This window comes from Amphibalanus amphitrite, unplaced genomic scaffold (genome assembly GCF_019059575.1).
Source record: "Amphibalanus amphitrite isolate SeventyFive unplaced genomic scaffold, NRLGWU_Aamphi_draft 000333F_arrow, whole genome shotgun sequence".
In the NCBI taxonomy this organism is placed as follows: Eukaryota; Metazoa; Arthropoda; class Thecostraca; order Balanomorpha; family Balanidae; genus Amphibalanus; species Amphibalanus amphitrite.
The window spans coordinates 386476-404208 of NW_024881828.1; the positions used below are offsets into that span (position 1 = coordinate 386476).

The 17733-nt window shown below is 48.6% G+C and overlaps 1 protein-coding gene across 4 annotated transcripts in view; it reads right to left on the bottom strand.

Annotated features, from left to right (window-relative positions):
* The window catches only part of LOC122388715 (nuclear hormone receptor HR96-like), a 32133-nt gene that overhangs the window by 12877 nt on the left and 1523 nt on the right, over positions 1-17733 (bottom strand). Inside the window, exon 2 of one of the 4 annotated variants that reach the window (XM_043380075.1) lies at positions 6211-6238. The exons of 1 other annotated variant lie outside the window; for it this stretch is intronic. Coding sequence is in view for 1 of the 3 variants with exons in the window: in XM_043380073.1 (XP_043236008.1) it covers positions 10976-11067 (92 nt within the window). In the remaining 2 variants the exon portion in view is untranslated. Of the gene's footprint in view, positions 1-1195; positions 1217-6210; positions 6239-10975; positions 12586-17733 lie in introns of those variants that run through there. 2 more of the 4 variants (XM_043380073.1, XM_043380076.1) reach the window with 2 other exon arrangements.

Genomic DNA, 17733 nt, shown 5'->3' on the forward strand with positions numbered 1-17733 from the left:
GGGTCTCAATGCTCCGCACATTGGACCCAAGTACAGTATCTCGCACAACGATGAAAGTCACAGAAACGATAGAGCCGTTGGCAGTCGATGGGCCCCAGAGACTGACCTTGGCTATTCCTGTGACGGTTGATGACAGGCATTGATGCGCGATTCGGATGGCAACGGCGCATTCATGCCCGAAATAGCACGGTGTGTCGATAGACAGCGACGAAAAACGACGATGTGTGAGCCGACAACATGCGACATGACAATCGACCCGATACAGACAGCACAGGAACGTCCATAGCTGCCGCGAGAAAGGACGGTGCTGCGCTGCTGCCCACATTTCACCGGCCACAGCAGGCAGAGGAGATTCCGACCGTCTGCGTTCAGAGGTGTTGGCCGGTGTCGAGAGGTTACTCAGTGCTCACGGCGGTTATAAAGCATAGCCTTTCAGCTCTCGTCGATAAGGCGAGTGTCACAGCATGACCGAGGGACGCTGGCAGAACATCCAAACATCGACATGTGCAAAGTGGAATAGTGTGATGGACTGCCGTAATAAGAAAACAACTTTGTATTGGAATGGTGACCCCGTTGAAAAAGAACTAGCCGATGTAAACAGACAAGGCATGCTTCAAAATACCTATGGGAAAAGCAGCAAAGAGCAAGACGTGTTAAACAGACATAAAATGGCTGGCAACCAAAACAGTTTCCTGACGATAAATATCCGCCTACGGTAACGTCGAAATAGCTAACCTAACCAAAAAGAATTAATCATGCCGTCACCAGCAAACGATTGGTGCGGTATATCTGACTCACCTATATTATATATCTATATGATAAGCAAAATTACTGGGGCTGATTTAGAACGATTTGCGACGTACAATCAAATGTAGCTATCCACAAGTCATATCCAGGACAATATATTTTCTTTCAGCAACAATCTGCCTCGACATATCGGTTAAGTTGCGAGTAAGAAAAAAAGAGGGAAAAAACATGAAACTAGCCGGTAAAATAGAATGCACTGCATTTTACTCAAGAGATGCAACCGATGGGACCTACATGCTAGAGATGGATCCATTTCCCGACCAGCGAACCAGCATAAACGAAACGAACATGGTCGGTTCATGGCCACACGACTGAGGTATACGCGCGCGGCATTGTAAACAGACCGGCGCGGGTCACGGACGGGGACAGACATTCGGTAAACACTGACCGGTCAGCAGCCGACAGTCCTGGAACGGCTGCCGAAGAGACACGCGGTCAGACACGGCGTGCGTGCCGGCTCACCCGGCTGGCAGGGGGAGAGTATAGGGCCGGGCGAGGTGCTACAGTGGCCACCGCGGCGCGGTGTCGGTGTGTGAAAAAGCAAAGTAGCTCGTAGGAAAGGAGGACGAAACTCTGGGTGTAAACTGTATATAATATCAGCCTGGACGGAACATAAAGCTACCGAGCGTATCAAACGTGTAAAGAATATCACAGATTAATAAACAGCCGTGTTATGACGACCAGGAGCATTACACCCGTTGGCCGTTCCAATGCGATGCTGCGATGGTAAATACATGTAAAGCAAAAAAGCACATAAATAACGTTTTATACTTTAACCACTTTACCCACTTTAGCCACTTGGCCTTATATCACCCTACGATAGATACCAAGTTGAAAAAAGAAACAGAAAAGATCATTTAATGATCACAGCCAGCCCAAAGTGAGTTAAGGCCGCCCCACACTGGACCTCGCATGCGGGTTGCGAGTTTGCGGGTTTTGAGTTTGCAGGCATGATACTGATTTATAGTGTGATTAGACCGTTCCCTCATGGTAACTTCATGATTGCAGTGAAGCCGGTACACCTTCAGAAAATTACATACGAGGTGTGGCTAAAAAGAAACCGGACTGTTCGTGCTGGCCATAAAGTAGGGGGCCCGAAGACTAGCGAGACACTTGACATTAATCTTTAACATATTGTGGTGATGTGTGCCAAACGGCATCTCGATATCGCTATTGTTCTCCCTTCCACAGCTCTTTGTTTTATCGATGTTCGGCGGCCTTGTCACCGCCAGGCTTCTACAATGAGCTTCGAAAAAAAGAAGGAACATCACGTTCCTTGCCAGACTCAACAGAGACGCTGAATCTGTTCAAGGTTTTAATGTTATGTTAGGTCATATGTCACATGCAAGTGTTTGAATGGCATACGAGGTTCAGCACTGGTCGTGAGGATGTCGGTGATGACCCCAAGGTCTGGAGGTCCACCAACGTTCGCGCGCATGTCGAAGCCGAGGGTGAAGACGACATTGATCGCCTTTTTCGATCATAGGGGATTCGTTCACCGCCAGTTCGTGCTGGAGGTGTACCACAGTCGACCAGCTCTTCTACAAGGAAGACCCGGGACGCCTCATTTCACGAGTCAGGCGCACCAAGTGGAATTTCTGGGAAGCCAAGAACTGGGTGCTCCATCACGACAACGCTCCCGCGCATCCTGCCATTAGCGTCAAGCAGTTCTTTCCCAAAAAGCAGGTCGCAGTGCTCAAGCACCCTCTTATTTGTCAGACCTCCCTTCCTGTGACTTTTGGCTGTTCCTTTAAATGAAAAAGGTCGTCAAGGGAACCCATTTTGAATCGGTCGACGACATCCACACCGGAGTGACCAACGTCAGCGTCATCAATAACCTCTAGAGACCCCGGGTGCACTATAGTATACATGGCTTTAGCGCCGTCTATATCGCTCCGATGTACTCAGAGATCACAATAGCTATGGTCATACCTCAGACTGATCCAATGCCTGCCATCTGGTGCCAAAAACAAACCTTTGGTTGCAAAATTTGCCGCCAGGGGCCTTTTCGACTTTGCTATGTCGGGGCGACGGACGCGTTCAGGTGAGGCTCCGACATGTTTTCTTTTTTTCTTATTATCATGCCATGTTATCATCATTTTTGACATGTTGCTAGTTATGAGGAAGGTGCTGTGCAAATATGTGAATAGTTATTTTTGCTTTAGCGTTCGTAATTTTGACGAAATGTGTTATCGTACTTGATTGTATACTATAGTGTACATCCGGACTTCAGACTTCATTTCATGCCACCCGATGATGCAAGTGCCCTAAATCGTATGTTCCACTCTCTTGAAAAAAAAAAACTTAATTGTATCGTGACTGTAAGACACATATTAAGATAATTGTCATACCTAAACCACAAAATTAAATCCTACTTATTGAATGTGTATACTATGGTATCCATCAGGATTCGCTCGTTTCTTGATTTGTGTACTATAGTATACACTTAGGCTTACATTACAACAGGACATGTGCACTCAAGTATACATTCAGGACGTGAAGCGTAAACATAGGGTAAGGTGCCTAATTAGCGACCCCCTTAATTTGAACCGTCATTGCTCACGCTCTGTGGGTGCCACTGTATTACTGGCTTGATTTTCGGAGAGACCGTTCATTTTTCTATTAAAATATAGTCATTTTCTGCCCCAATATTCACTAACTTATTTGTAGTGAGCATTTTGGCAAACCATTGCAAAAAACGCTAATAGGGAACTCTTCCCGATTAGCGACCGGGGAGGGTCGCTAATAAGTCTATGGGTTTCCCCATATTAAAAATGGCAAAAAATGCGACGCCTGAAAAGATGAAATATGATCTCATAAAGGTAACCTATACGCAAAGCACTCAATCACTCGAACAGGAACGTTTATCCAACACATTTACGGAAGTAAAAACTGATCACGTGATGCACCGAAAGGCGAAAAGAAGGCGGAAACCCAAATTTTGCGGGCTATCTCGTATGATATTCGAGGTCCGCGCTGAATTCGGCACCCCTGCAGTCGGTGACGACATTTGGCATCCCCTACCACACATTGCAAGCTTCAGCAACACCTCTTTTTCATTTCTCTCTTTTCCCCTTTCTTTCCCTTCTTGAGCTATTTGCGACCATGTCAGGCGCAAATAGGAAATATGAGTTGCGACACATTTTTAACCGCCATGCTGTGCACAGTTGAGCGATTCGCTATGGGAAAACGGCATTCAATTAAAGAAGGAACGTCGATTCAGGATAAAAAAGGTGCATCATCCTAATGTGCATCGCTTTTCATCAGAGAGGGCCCAAACACACACATTTTGGATAAGAAACTCGTCATTTTTATTTAAACTCACCTGAAACGTCCCACCAGAAACATCGACGACCGGAAAATAACTTAATTTGATAACCAAAGTATGGCTGACCTTTTGACGATATTTTTACCCCGTTTTCTCCTGCCAGTTTTTCTGTAGGGAGGTAGGTCGCAAATCGGAAAGGGTCGCTAATTAGGCACCTTACCCTACTTGTGGTTCCCACGGACACATCTCAATAATTATTGCGCTAAAATATGGCACAACGTTAGGGACCGGTTAGTATGGTGTTGCACACAAGTCAGTCGGGGTACCATTTCACACTCAGGCACGTAAACGACTCACCTTTGCGCTCTCTCGTTCATCGCCCTAACGGCGTTTTACTGGTATTTGATGGTAAAATACTGTTTTTGAATGGAGAATAAATGGTCAAACTACCAAAAGGGATCGGGGCGTCACAGTCTGCATGCCATCACTGAAAAGTTAGGTCGGATTATAGAGCGAAGTTTGATAAACTGTGCTGTTCTATAGGTGGCCTGTCGTCTGCCAGTATCAAGGCCATAATACTCGAAGCACCTGATTCCGGAATTCAGGGGCGTAGCCAGGATTTCCTCCAGGAGGGGACCAAACTTACAGGGGCCCAAGGTAAGCCCCCTCAAAATCCAAAAAGTCATCGGATTTCATCCACTTTTTTGGAGGGGGCCCAAATGAATTTAAAAAAAAATTGACAAATGAAAAACAAATGTTAGAACTGAGGGGCAAGCAGTCCATGGGTCCCTGCTAGATAGGCCCACGAATAGCTTCATAGAGTCGCTCAGCTAGTTCTGAAGGCGGTCTTGAGGGCCCCGTAGGTCGGATGAGGGTCCTTCAGACCGCCAAAGGCCCCTACAGCCCATGCGAGCCTCGTAAGCTCTGATAACTTGACGAGGGCACTCTAAGAAACAGAAAAACCCTCTGAATACACAAGGCCCCCTGAGCGCATGGAGGGGCCCCTGATCGCTTCACGGGGCCCTCTAAGCCACAGAAAGGCTCTCTGAGTACACGACAGAGCCCTCTAAGTGCATGAAGAGGCCCCTGAGCGCGCGTGACGGGTCCTCTGATCTACAGGAAAACTCTCTGAGCATGTTAAGGACCCCAAGGGGCCCCTGAACGCCTGACAGGGCCAGGCGCGTAGCCAGAATTTTCCTCAGGGGGGCCAATCAGACCGAAAGGGGCCATGTGAGCGAAGGGGCCAACATTTTCTTAATTGCACGACGTAGTTATTTGCTTAACTACCTTAAAATTACGAAGGGCCCCTGCGAACTCAATGGAGAGGGCCCCGAGGGGCCCAGTGGCAAAGCCTCAGGCCCGAAGGGCCCTTTTATAACCAATGAAGAGAGCCCAGAGGGCCCTAGCGGCAAGGCCTCAGGCCCGAAGGGCCCCCGCGAACCCAGTGGAGTGCCCCGAGGGGCCCTTACGCTACTTTTATTGTGCCCCTTACCGTACTATGACACCACGATGGGGGCCCTTTTGGGCTCCAGGGGGGGGCATGGCCCCTATAGCCCCCCCCCCTTGGCTACGCCTCTGTTCCGGATCCGACCTAGATGTCTCTGATTCAGGAGACGAGTACATCCCTCGAGTCGATCCTGCTCCTGGGTCCGACAGTGAGAGTGACCTCGAGTTAGGTGATCAAGATGTCACCCCAATGCTCCTGAGTATGTTTACAACAACAAGTATGTTTTTTTCCATGCAGATATCACCTCAAAAGGTTTAGAACACATCAGCCCATTCATCACATTGCTAGACATTGTCCATGCGACCCTTAAAAAAACATATTTATCACTTTTAATATTAACAACCAAGTGCAAAAAAATAAGTTCTGAAACCGAATGTATACTATAGTATACAGGTCACTGCGCATGCGCATTGGGGCATATGGCCAAAACGACTGGAAATTTATCAATCGCACCACTTGAGCAAACTATATCCCAAATTTCGTCTTTTTTTATCTGTAAACTTGCTCTCGGGTCTCTAGAGGACGAACATGGTCGGTTCATGGCCACACGACTGAGGTATACGCGCGCGGCATTGTAAACAGACCGGCGCGGGTCACGGACGGGGACAGACATTCGGTAAACACTGACCGGTCAGCAGCCGACAGTCCTGGAACGGCTGCCGAAGAGACACGCGGTCAGACACGGCGTGCGTGCCGGCTCACCCGGCTGGCAGGGGGAGAGTATAGGCATGGATGAAGTATACCTGGATAGGACACTCCCTATTCCCCAACACTAGCGCCGGCGACCAAGCGGCCGCCCTGGTGGCGGAGCTCCGAAACATCGGCGGCGAGTGCGCCGGCGGCCGCCGCACCGGCTTGCGTGCTAAAAACGCGGTATTGGAGGCCGAAATTAGCGAACTTTAAGCTCATAAGACACAATTTCAGAGACTTCACACATATTTTAAGTTCTTTCTTATAATTATTATGGCTCCATTTAGTCACTATCACATACGGAATCATTACCTGATGCCCATAAACTGAGCCGGTATTCTTGACTTGCCGATGCAATTTATCATCAAATATCATCGTTCCTCGGCAGTCAAACAAGTTTCTATTGATGATTTAATACAAATATCAACTTATTTTCACGTTATCACATAAAACTTCACTTTATTCTAACATTGGCTCTTCGACTGTAATCACGAACCCTCACTTGTCAGCAGAATTTAAGCAACTTCTTAAATCAAAACTGGGAAAATAATATTTTCATGACATTCCTCAATTCCTGTTCTACCAGGTTCACAAAAATTTTCATCAAAATCGGCTACAGGTAAGTAATAAACGACAAAAGTATACAAAAAGACACGCTCCGCCCATAGCCCGTAATGCTAAAATAGCGCCAGCGCCCTCGCCGTCGGGAAATCCGCCGCCGCCGCCGGGTGGTCGGAAAATCGGCGGAGTGTCCCATCCAGGAATACCTAATCCATGGTATAGGCATGGATGAAGTATACCTGGATAGGACACTCCCTATTCCCAAACACTAGCGCCGGCGACCAAGCGGCCGCCCTGGTGGCGGAGCTCCGAAACATCGGCGGCGAGTGCGCCGGCGGCCGCCGCACCGGCTTGCGTGCTAAAAACGCGGTAATGGAGGGCGAAATTAGCGAACTTCAGCTCATAAGACACGATTTCAGAGACTTCACACATATTTTAAGTTCTTTCTTATAATTATTATGGCTCCATTTAGTCACTATCACATACGGAATCATTACCTGATGCCCATAAACTGAGCCGATATTCTTGACTTGCCGATGCAATTTATCATCAAATATCATCGTTCCTCGGCAGTCAAACAAGTTCCTATTATACAAATATCAACTTATTTTCATGTTATCGCATAAAACTTCACTTTATTCTAACATTGGCTCTTCGGCTGTAATCACGAACCCTCACTTGTCAGCAGAATTTAAGCAGCTTCTTAAATCAAAACTGGGAAAATAATATTTTCATGACATTCCTCAATTCGTGTTCTACCAGGTTCACAAAAATTTTCATCAAAATCGGTTACAGGTAAGTAATAAACGACAAAAGTATACAAAAAGACACGCTCCGCCCATAGCCCGCAATGCTAAAATGGCGATAGCGCCCTCGCCGTCGGGAAATCCGCCGCCGCCGCCGGGTGGTCGGAAAATCGGCGGAGTGTCCGATCCAGGAATACCTAATCCATGGTATAGGGCCGGGCGAGGTGCTACAGTGGCCACCGCGGCGCGGTGTCGGTGTGTGAAAAAGCAAAGTAGCTCGTAGGAAAGGAGGACGAAACTCTGGGTGTAAACTGTATATAATATCAGCCTGGACGGAACATAAAGCTACCGAGCGTATCAAACGTGTAAAGAATATCACAGATTAATAAACAGCCGTGTTATGACGACCAGGAGCATTACACCCGTTGGCCGTTCCAATGCGATGCTGCGATGGTAAATACATGTAAAGCAAAAAAGCACATAAATAACGTTTTATACTTTAACCACTTTACCCACTTTAGCCACTTGGCCTTATATCACCCTACGATAGATACCAAGTTGAAAAAAGAAACAGAAAAGATCATTTAATGATCACAGCCAGCCCAAAGTGAGTTAAGGCCGCCCCACACTGGACCTCGCATGCGGGTTGCGAGTTTGCGGGTTTTGAGTTTGCAGGCATGATACTGATTTATAGTGTGATTAGACCGTTCCCTCATGGTAACTTCATGATTGCAGTGAAGCCGGTACACCTTCAGAAAATTACATACGAGGTGTGGCTAAAAAGAAACCGGACTGTTCGTGCTGGCCATAAAGTAGGGGGCCCGAAGACTAGCGAGACACTTGACATTAATCTTTAACATATTGTGGTGATGTGTGCCAAACGGCATCTCGATATCGCTATTGTTCTCCCTTCCACAGCTCTTTGTTTTATCGATGTTCGGCGGCCTTGTCACCGCCAGGCTTCTACAATGAGCTTCGAAAAAAAGAAGGAACATCACGTTCCTTGCCAGACTCAACAGAGACGCTGAATCTGTTCAAGGTTTTAATGTTATGTTAGGTCATATGTCACATGCAAGTGTTTGAATGGCATACGAGGTTCAGCACTGGTCGTGAGGATGTCGGTGATGACCCCAAGGTCTGGAGGTCCACCAACGTTCGCGCGCATGTCGAAGCCGAGGGTGAAGACGACATTGATCGCCTTTTTCGATCATAGGGGATTCGTTCACCGCCAGTTCGTGCTGGAGGTGTACCACAGTCGACCAGCTCTTCTACAAGGAAGACCCGGGACGCCTCATTTCACGAGTCAGGCGCACCAAGTGGAATTTCTGGGAAGCCAAGAACTGGGTGCTCCATCACGACAACGCTCCCGCGCATCCTGCCATTAGCGTCAAGCAGTTCTTTCCCAAAAAGCAGGTCGCAGTGCTCAAGCACCCTCTTATTTGTCAGACCTCCCTTCCTGTGACTTTTGGCTGTTCCTTTAAATGAAAAAGGTCGTCAAGGGAACCCATTTTGAATCGGTCGACGACATCCACACCGGAGTGACCAACGTCAGCGTCATCAATAAAACAAAGAGCTGTGGAAAGGAGAATAATAGCGATATCGAGATACCGTTTGGCACACATCACTACAATATGATAAAGATTAATGTCAAGTGTCTCGCTAGTTTTCGGGCCCCCTACTTTATGGCCAGCACGAGCAGTCCGGTTTCTTTTTAGCCACACCTCGTATAGTCGCGATACCAGCGTAACGAACCAAAATTCGACTCCAACGAAAAACCCGCAAACCTCGCAGAACTCGCAGACCTCGCAGCGAGGAAAATCTAAGGTTGACTCAAAATCAACTTTTGGAGTGCGATGCAAGGTGGCTCGCAAGCTAAGAACATACAGACTCGCTTGTTAGATAGTAGTGTGGGTCACTCAGCAATCAGCATAGATTGTATTATTTAATTTTGAAGAAACTCGAAAAACCGAAAACCCGCAACCCGCATGCGAGTTCCAGTGTGGGGCGGCCTTTAGGCTAGGTTAAATTCTCAGTAACCTGCGACTGAAAGGCACGTCGGATATCTCAATTATGGGACAGGCCAAGGAGCGAAACGGAACGGAACTCAGAAATGAGCATCCTTGTGAGTTGTGAGCCAAAAAGGACCGCTTTCTTAGACATTCTTGGATAAATTTCATAAGCTTTTTATGTGCGACAAAACGTTTACGATACAGCTCTCCGTGGCATGCTCAATAAGACGGATCCAGCCATTTGCTATTGGAATGAAGAGCCAAGCATTCGCTCAGCTAGATTCAGGAGTATCGACCACTACGTGGCTGGCTATGAATTTCGAATGAATGGAAAAATCATTCGCTGCCAAAGTACGGAGCTAATCACGCATTCTCATTTGGGATTCAAAAGTAATAGTGGCATAATGTATAGCAAAGTAATTATATCAATAAAACGTACAACTTAAAAACGACACCAGTTTTGAGAAAATTATCCAGCATGATGAGGCGGCAGCCCAGCGGCCATCGCTCCCTTAGTTCACTATCAGTCTTCACACAAATACACATGCATTCTCGGCATATAAACACCGTTCGGGCGCCGTGCTGGTCAGAGCCGGCGGGGGCCCGGCCTCGGGGTCAGGTCATTCCCCCTGGCCCGACCGGCGGCGACCAATCAGCGCCCGAGGCGCGGGGGCCTGGCAGTCGGTTCTATAAACACTGCGGCCAGCGCGGCCGGCCCGGGTTGGTCGGCAGAGGAGACACACCCGCTCCTGCAGACAAACCAAGGACCCTGCGACGGCACCAGAGGGGGCTTGGCATAATTGATGGAGAGCAATACAGAGAGAAGATACACATTAAAACTCACATTCATACATAATGCCAATGATGACAAAAAAAAATTGCAAAGCAAATGGCAAATTCTGGAGAAATATGGGCGGATTACTGGGAGCGTCAAATAGGTATGCACATAACTTTTAAATTCAACTTCTGTCTTCCTATATAAAACAAGTGAATTTCTCTTCTTAGGCAGTTTTATGAAAGCAAAGCAACAAACATAAAACAAGGGACTGGGATCGCAATGCAAACAGGCCTTCCATTCGTTTCCATTCATTGCAAAAATGCAACGGATGCAAGTCACCAAGGCCACCTTCATTATTCATTATCGGCTCAATTCATTGTCGTATTCAATTTCATTAAATTTCCATTCAATTAATTAAATTCCCTTCATCCATTAAATCCCTTCAATTCAATCAACCAACGCAATGAATCAGAGGTAGCGAGAAAGATTTTGCAAAAGATCACGCATAGCTGAAACATCTCGCCCGGCATAACATCTCGTGCCACCATACTCGCATTGCAATCCAGCGATGCGTCTCAGGGGAGCAGCCCGACACGGCGTTCACCTCACCTGTCCATAACCTCCTCCTTGATCGTCACGTGCGGCTGCTGAATATCGGTAGCTGAGTAAAAACGGTCCAGCACACCCGTCATCCAATCCATGGCGACAGCGCTGACAACGGAAGACGGAGCGATGACGGATCACCCCAGATGACGGATGACAGTCAGATGAACTGATTCAACTGCTGACGATCGCTGGCTGAGAGTGGCGACAACAAATGAAGGTCGAAACTGAGATGACCGCACCCGGCGACCAAGCCACGTCTCCAACGTCACGTCTCTAACGTCAACGTCCGGAGTCACTGATGACGTACGATGACGTGCGCTGACGTGTGATGACGTCCACTGCCGTCTGTCCGCTGACGTCGCTGTGGGTCCGATGACGGCGCGGGCGGGGCACGCGCGGCGGCACCACGAGCCTCGGAGCGACTGAGAAGGAGCGCGGCGCGCAGGTGGCTCAGCCGGCTATCGCGCGCGCGACAGGTCTGCTCTCTCACAGGGCGGCTCTCACAGCGGGCTCACACTCTCACACTGCGACTGGCCGCCGAATAGGACACTACTGCCGCTGACCGCTGACAGCCGACACTGGCCCAGATTGCAGCCGCGACAGGTCACTGAGCGCGGTCACTGAACACAGGTCACTGAGGACAGGTCACTGAGGACAGGTCACTCCTCTTGCTGAGCACTCTGATCAAATACTACCCCATTCACCGTCTCCGATCACGGGTTCACCCCAGTCAGCGTCAGAGTACTCCACGGACGCGCCAGTATGCACCGTCAGCGCAGATCGGACAGACACGGACTGAAATACGGCGCACAACGAGGCGACGTTGGACGCGGGCGGCACTGCGTCACGGCCGTCCGACTGACTGGATCTGGACAGTTTACTACGGTTCGAGACGACAAAACGCGCCGGGGGTGTGTCTGAGAACCTCCCGGCCCCTCCGGCCGCCACAACCTCCGGCGCAAACACTACGAGCTGAGCGGGACTGAGCAGCGGCCGGCCGGCTGGCCTCAGTCGCGCGACGGAGTAACTCCAGAACGTCCCGGCCCGATAGTCAGCGCAGGCCACGAGTCTTCAGTCGGGAACTAAATCCAGGGTTCTGAGTGACCCCCAGGTCTGTTCTCCCTGACAGTCTGCTGCTTAACCTCCAAGAGCTGCTTCAAGGCACTGTTTTAGCACGCAGAGAGACCGGGATTTCAGAGCAGTCAAGTCGTCAGCTCAGGTCGTACCGCACCGGTCTTGTTTCCGCGCTCATAAAGCCACAGAGCAGCAGGCCAGCAATCGCAGTCCACAGGCCACAGCATACGATCGGATCCTTACGACCAACGATCTAACCACTTGAGCTAATCACACTGATCTCACAGCCACGGCAGTGACAGAACAAGTTCCATTCCACCAACCACCGACGGTACCGTGCCCTTCTCGCCTCAGCGCACCAAACCCTACACTTCTGGCGGCAACGATCCCACACTTCTACCGGCAACGACAGACAATCGGCAACAGAAGACCCGTCGGGCCGCACACTGCGGTGAGTCAGCCCGAGCAGCGAGCGGCGGTCGCTTCCTGCTTCCTCTGTGGACCATCCCTGGTGGGTCAGCTGACGAGCGCGTCCGCACAAAGAGGGGCACACGCTGATGTCATCTCTGGGGCACTCCTGAGTCACCGCGTTTCACGGTTAGTTACGAACGAGATACATGGAATCACTATTGTGGAGATGAGCATGTGCGTTGTAAGCCGTTTACTACGTCGAGAAATGATCTGTGGGTATAATGAAAGAAAGCGCGGTTTTAAGGCTCATGATTATATATATAAATGCGACGAAAACCCTAAGCCTCATGCTAATAATTGTATTGAAAATAGGGCCAAGAAAATGAGACAACTGTTTCGTGCATAGCACATCGTCAGGTCTGAAGTAAACAATCATTTCATAGTTTTTTAAACGTCTATCAAATCAAATGTTTGCTGTGTCAGGATGTCACCTACATTGGTGAAACAAAGCGACAAGTCCGGCTAAGGTTCAACGAGCATCTCCGTGATGCAAAAAACAAAACAAAAGACAGCCCTTTCGGTGACCACATCCGGACCCATCACGCTGACGCCATCATCACAACATCCTCCCTGAACATAAGCATACTACGACGCTGCAAAGACGTAGCAAACCTCAAAATTACTGAATCACAATGCATTAGAGATCTGAAACCCAAACTGAACACTCAGACATCCTCCTGGCAACTTCTCACCCCACCTTCTTATGGCTCCCAGTGAACACCCACTCACTCACTCACTCACCCACTGACTGACTCACTCAGTCACTCACTCACTCACTCACTCACTCACTCACTCACTCACTCACTCACTCACTCACTCACTCACTCACTCACTCACTAATTCTATCATCCACTCATTCAACCACTCACTCGCTCACTCAATCACTCACTCACTCAATCACTCGCACACATGCTGCACAGTGCACACACACACACACACACACACACACACACACACACACACACACACACACACACATACTGCACAATGCACACACACACATAGAATTTTCTAAGCAATTTGCACACATATATAGGCTCTTTCATTCTACCATCATTTCATTTATTTGTTCACATACCCGATTCCTACCATTCAAATAGACTGGGATCATTCATGTCATCTACTGTCATTTGTTATAATCACTGCGAACGACTGTGTTTTTACTTGTGAATCGAAGTGCTGTATATATGTTAATATTCACAACTCACTGTATGTACCATTCCGCAACTAGGAGGAAGATGTATTTATTCACTGAGCAGGCTTTGTGTGACGTTTAAAAAACTATGAAATGATTGTTTACTTCAGACCTGACGATGTGCTATGCACGAAACAGTTGTCTCATTTTCTTGGCCCTATTTTCAATACAATTATTAGCATGAGGCTTAGGGTTTTCGTCGCATTTATATATCTGTGGGTATAGTGTGAAACACAAATATCGATACAATATCCCTCGAGAGTTGGTCGATATTGACCGCTAAAAAGTCCGTAAAAAGGTTTTTCCGTCACTTCAGGACATTTTTGTAAGTTCAATAACGAAAATGTTTAAGAAAAATGTGCCTACAAAAAACGTACAGAACAAGGATCAAATAGCCGGGTTCCATGGCATACGTAAATGGCTACATTATTTAATGAAGAAATGAATTGCTTGCGATTTTCTTACTAATTCAACGGAAAACGTTTTAAATCAAGCCGAAACAGCGAAACTAAACGTGGACAATTACAGGCACGCAGAGTTTCTCCAAAACTGTCTCGATCTCAGGAACTGAGCCGGAGAACCGATGGAATGCTGGGCTGAATGATGGTGAGAGCCCGGTCCCAGCCGCTTCGGCCCTAGCTGTTCGCCTCTATAGGTAACAGATATGTAGGCATATGATCAGCAGTGGAAAAAGCCGTCATGATATATCAACGTCGAAAACCAAAACGACTCGTTCACCACCCAACACGATCCAAGACAACATAGCGTCTCGTCGCATCGTACGCTATAACCCATTCCGAGTAACTGCTCGTAAAAACCGTATCAAGTCGCGATTTTCCATAATCAAAACGACAGTCTCGAAAAAAGGACCATTACCCTAAAGTCTTTATCCGCTAGCTGCTACTTGTGTCGAGTATCGCCCATAAGCCAAGGATCGCTTGCTCTGTCGGCCGGCGGACGGCGCCGCCCCTATCTATCGGTGGTATCGAGACGGGCCTCGTGGTGCTCCCGTGGACCGATCGGACCCGGCAGCGACGACCGACGCGCTCAGTGACAGCCTCTGTCGCCGATAGAGGCTCAGAAGACACACTGCACGTGCTCGGCAGGAACGGACACCGGGGTGAGCGGCCTAGGGGTGATGGGGAGGGCCGAGGGGTGTAATCCTCATGAGCAGCATACGCACGGGGGTAACGCACGGCGCTGGAAGAATGGAGATAATGACGGTTTGCATAAAACTTGCGTGCAAAGAGAATACGGTGTGTTTCGTGCACAGTAAGTGGTCAAGCTTGCAAGGGGTGGAGTCAAACCGGCAACTGAAATTCAAGAATATTAGGTTAGCTATTAGCTAGCGATCAGCTATTCGCTATTAACAGCAAACTCATTAGGTAGATCACCTATTGTGCTAATGCCTCGCGGACCTATTCAGTATCCATTCAAACCGCCCATCTAGCCGTATTATTGACCACGATAAGTGAAACATTGAAATACCACGAACCAATAACCATTGGTTATGGTGACAGCCGGACACTTTGGTATGTTCAGGACGTCTTCAGGTCCTCAGGTTCGCTGGTAACGAGATCATCAACATTCCATTTCGCCGGTGTGACTGAAAAAGCGCGGCAAGACAAGGGGGACAAGGGAGGTTACAGAATTACTACTCCCACTCATCCGTAGCATGCATTTTCTTTTAATGAAACAAATAAGTAATAACTGTCTTCGGAAAAAGTGCACCGGTGAAAAATGGATTGCAATTAAGTTCACGCAAATACCACCAGTACCCAGCGGTCTTCAACCAGCGCTGATCCACTCCCACTCACCCGAACTGCATCTCCAGCAGAGCGAGGGAAGACATGGCGGCGGCACATTCGACTTCTCTCGATCACCGTCTCACGCGACACTGGCGTGGCCCAATTAGACGAGACAACGCGACGCGCGCGGGTCACTTTCAGAACCAGTGTCCGGTCCCCAGTGTGGGGCAGGGCCAGGGACGGACCGGAGAAAGGACACTCGCTCCCCCACGGTCCTCGTTACGGCGCGTTGACAGCCCCACCTCGAGTCTTTGTGTCGGCCCGCCCAGCCCGGCGAGCGCCGCCGGGTATGTCCTACAGCGGCTGGGCAAGGCGGACCAGTGGTGCTCTCGGCACGCACCACACCGCTTAGCCGAGCCCGCTCTGCGCCCCGTTCCGGCTGAATTCCGTCCGTCACCCCGAGGCGAGGGTTCAGTGAAACATAGGCGCCCGTTTCGGTTCACCCAATGTGCCCTGTGCCTTTGGAGGCGAGCGGGGAGTGGTCGGATAATGATCACGTCTGGAAGCAGTTCAGACTGAGAACATGATTCTATCATAGTCTTGTTTACTGTGGAGGTAGCTACCGAGACCGGATCCGTGTGGAGTCGACTGAAATGCAGGTGGTGAACGATGAGCGATGAAGAACGAAACCAACAGACGCCTCCTTCCGCGAGACGCTCAGAATATTTGGTAATGGAGAATATACGTCAGCTGAAGAACCACACATCGGCACTTCAACACCCAGATCAAGGTTACGGTGAACAAAAATCGCCAATAAGAGATAGCAAAACGCTTAGGCTCTTGAACTTTGGCTTCGAATTGAAGTGAATGAAGGGCCGGATGAATGTTAGATGAAGCCGTCAATGCAGTTTGATGACTTTAAGTACCATGAGTCATGATCCATATTACATTGCATTGGAAACATGAGTGGAAGGGGTGAGGGTGGGGGGCGTAAATCGCCCCTAGTCCCGTTTTGATGTTTTCGGATCAAATCGCCGCCCTGGCGCGGGTTGACCTCAGGTAAGCGGGCTTGCCTCCAGAGAACAAGAACCGTAAAATGTCTCGCCAAGCATCGATTGCCTTCATGTAAATGCATGATAAACGCGCGGAAAATAGCGTGCGTCTTCCCCGTATCGAATCCACTACCACCGAGGCATGACATGGAAACCTCAACAAAAGGTCAAACGGAAAACAAAGCGGTGCAACCCTTGGTGCAACCAGTCCATTCTGACACGTTGAGCGAAAGTAATGTGCCAATGGACGCTCCACCCACATGTCATTATATGCCTACGTAAATATAGGTAACCAAACGCAGTGATACATCAGCCTTGGCTTAGCACGTGTTTGAGGAGTGACACCACTTCAGGTGTTTTGAAGGCGCTCCGACGTGATAAGCCGATAACTCTGAAAATCCCATCTGATGACTCGAATGCGCCACCGTGGCCTGGCGGCCACGTTGCTGTCCAATTTCGTGCCTAGATGGCGCTGCTCGCCGGCAGGGGTCAAAGGTCGACCCGTGGACAGAGACTGAAGGTCAAAAGATCGAGTGGTCCGTGGGGACACCGAACGGCTCATAGCACGCCGGGCCGAGTCACAACCGGTGGGCATTTTTGGCATGGGTATCTCAGCAAATCATGACAAATCATGGCATCTCGGACAAATCATCTCAGTAATATAATGTCAAATTTGACCTCTATGTAGGGAGCCATTGACCTCCAAGAGGTAATATAATGTCAACCCTTGCTGGCTCAACAGAATGATGCACCTCCCCCTCCCACAGCTTGTTTGTGAAGTTGGAAAGGCTTTGACTTTTGTTCTTCAGGCACGCAATTCGAAAATTTCTGTTTCCGACTCGATCCAGTCACCGAGTGTCAAATGTCAGGTCATATTCGACCGAAATCGGCATGATATCAATCTAGGTGAGGTTTCTTGCTTTCTAGCAATGTTTCTGTGTATCAAGCAAGATCATTGTGATCACAATATTTGATGGTATCCTGAGACTGAGCTATGTAAGGTTGCCTCAATGTCAAGATCACAAAAAGTCACACATGGCAAAGGCATGAATGAGAATTAGTATTGCATTACTATCCATGCATTACTAGAATTACTATCCATGCTTGAGTTCATGCAAGCTAATTCTACAGGTTTAACTTCATCATTTATCATTACACTTTCTTTATATTTGGCCATCCAGGGTCTTAGGATCAAATTTAAAGCAAAAATGGATGCCCAAT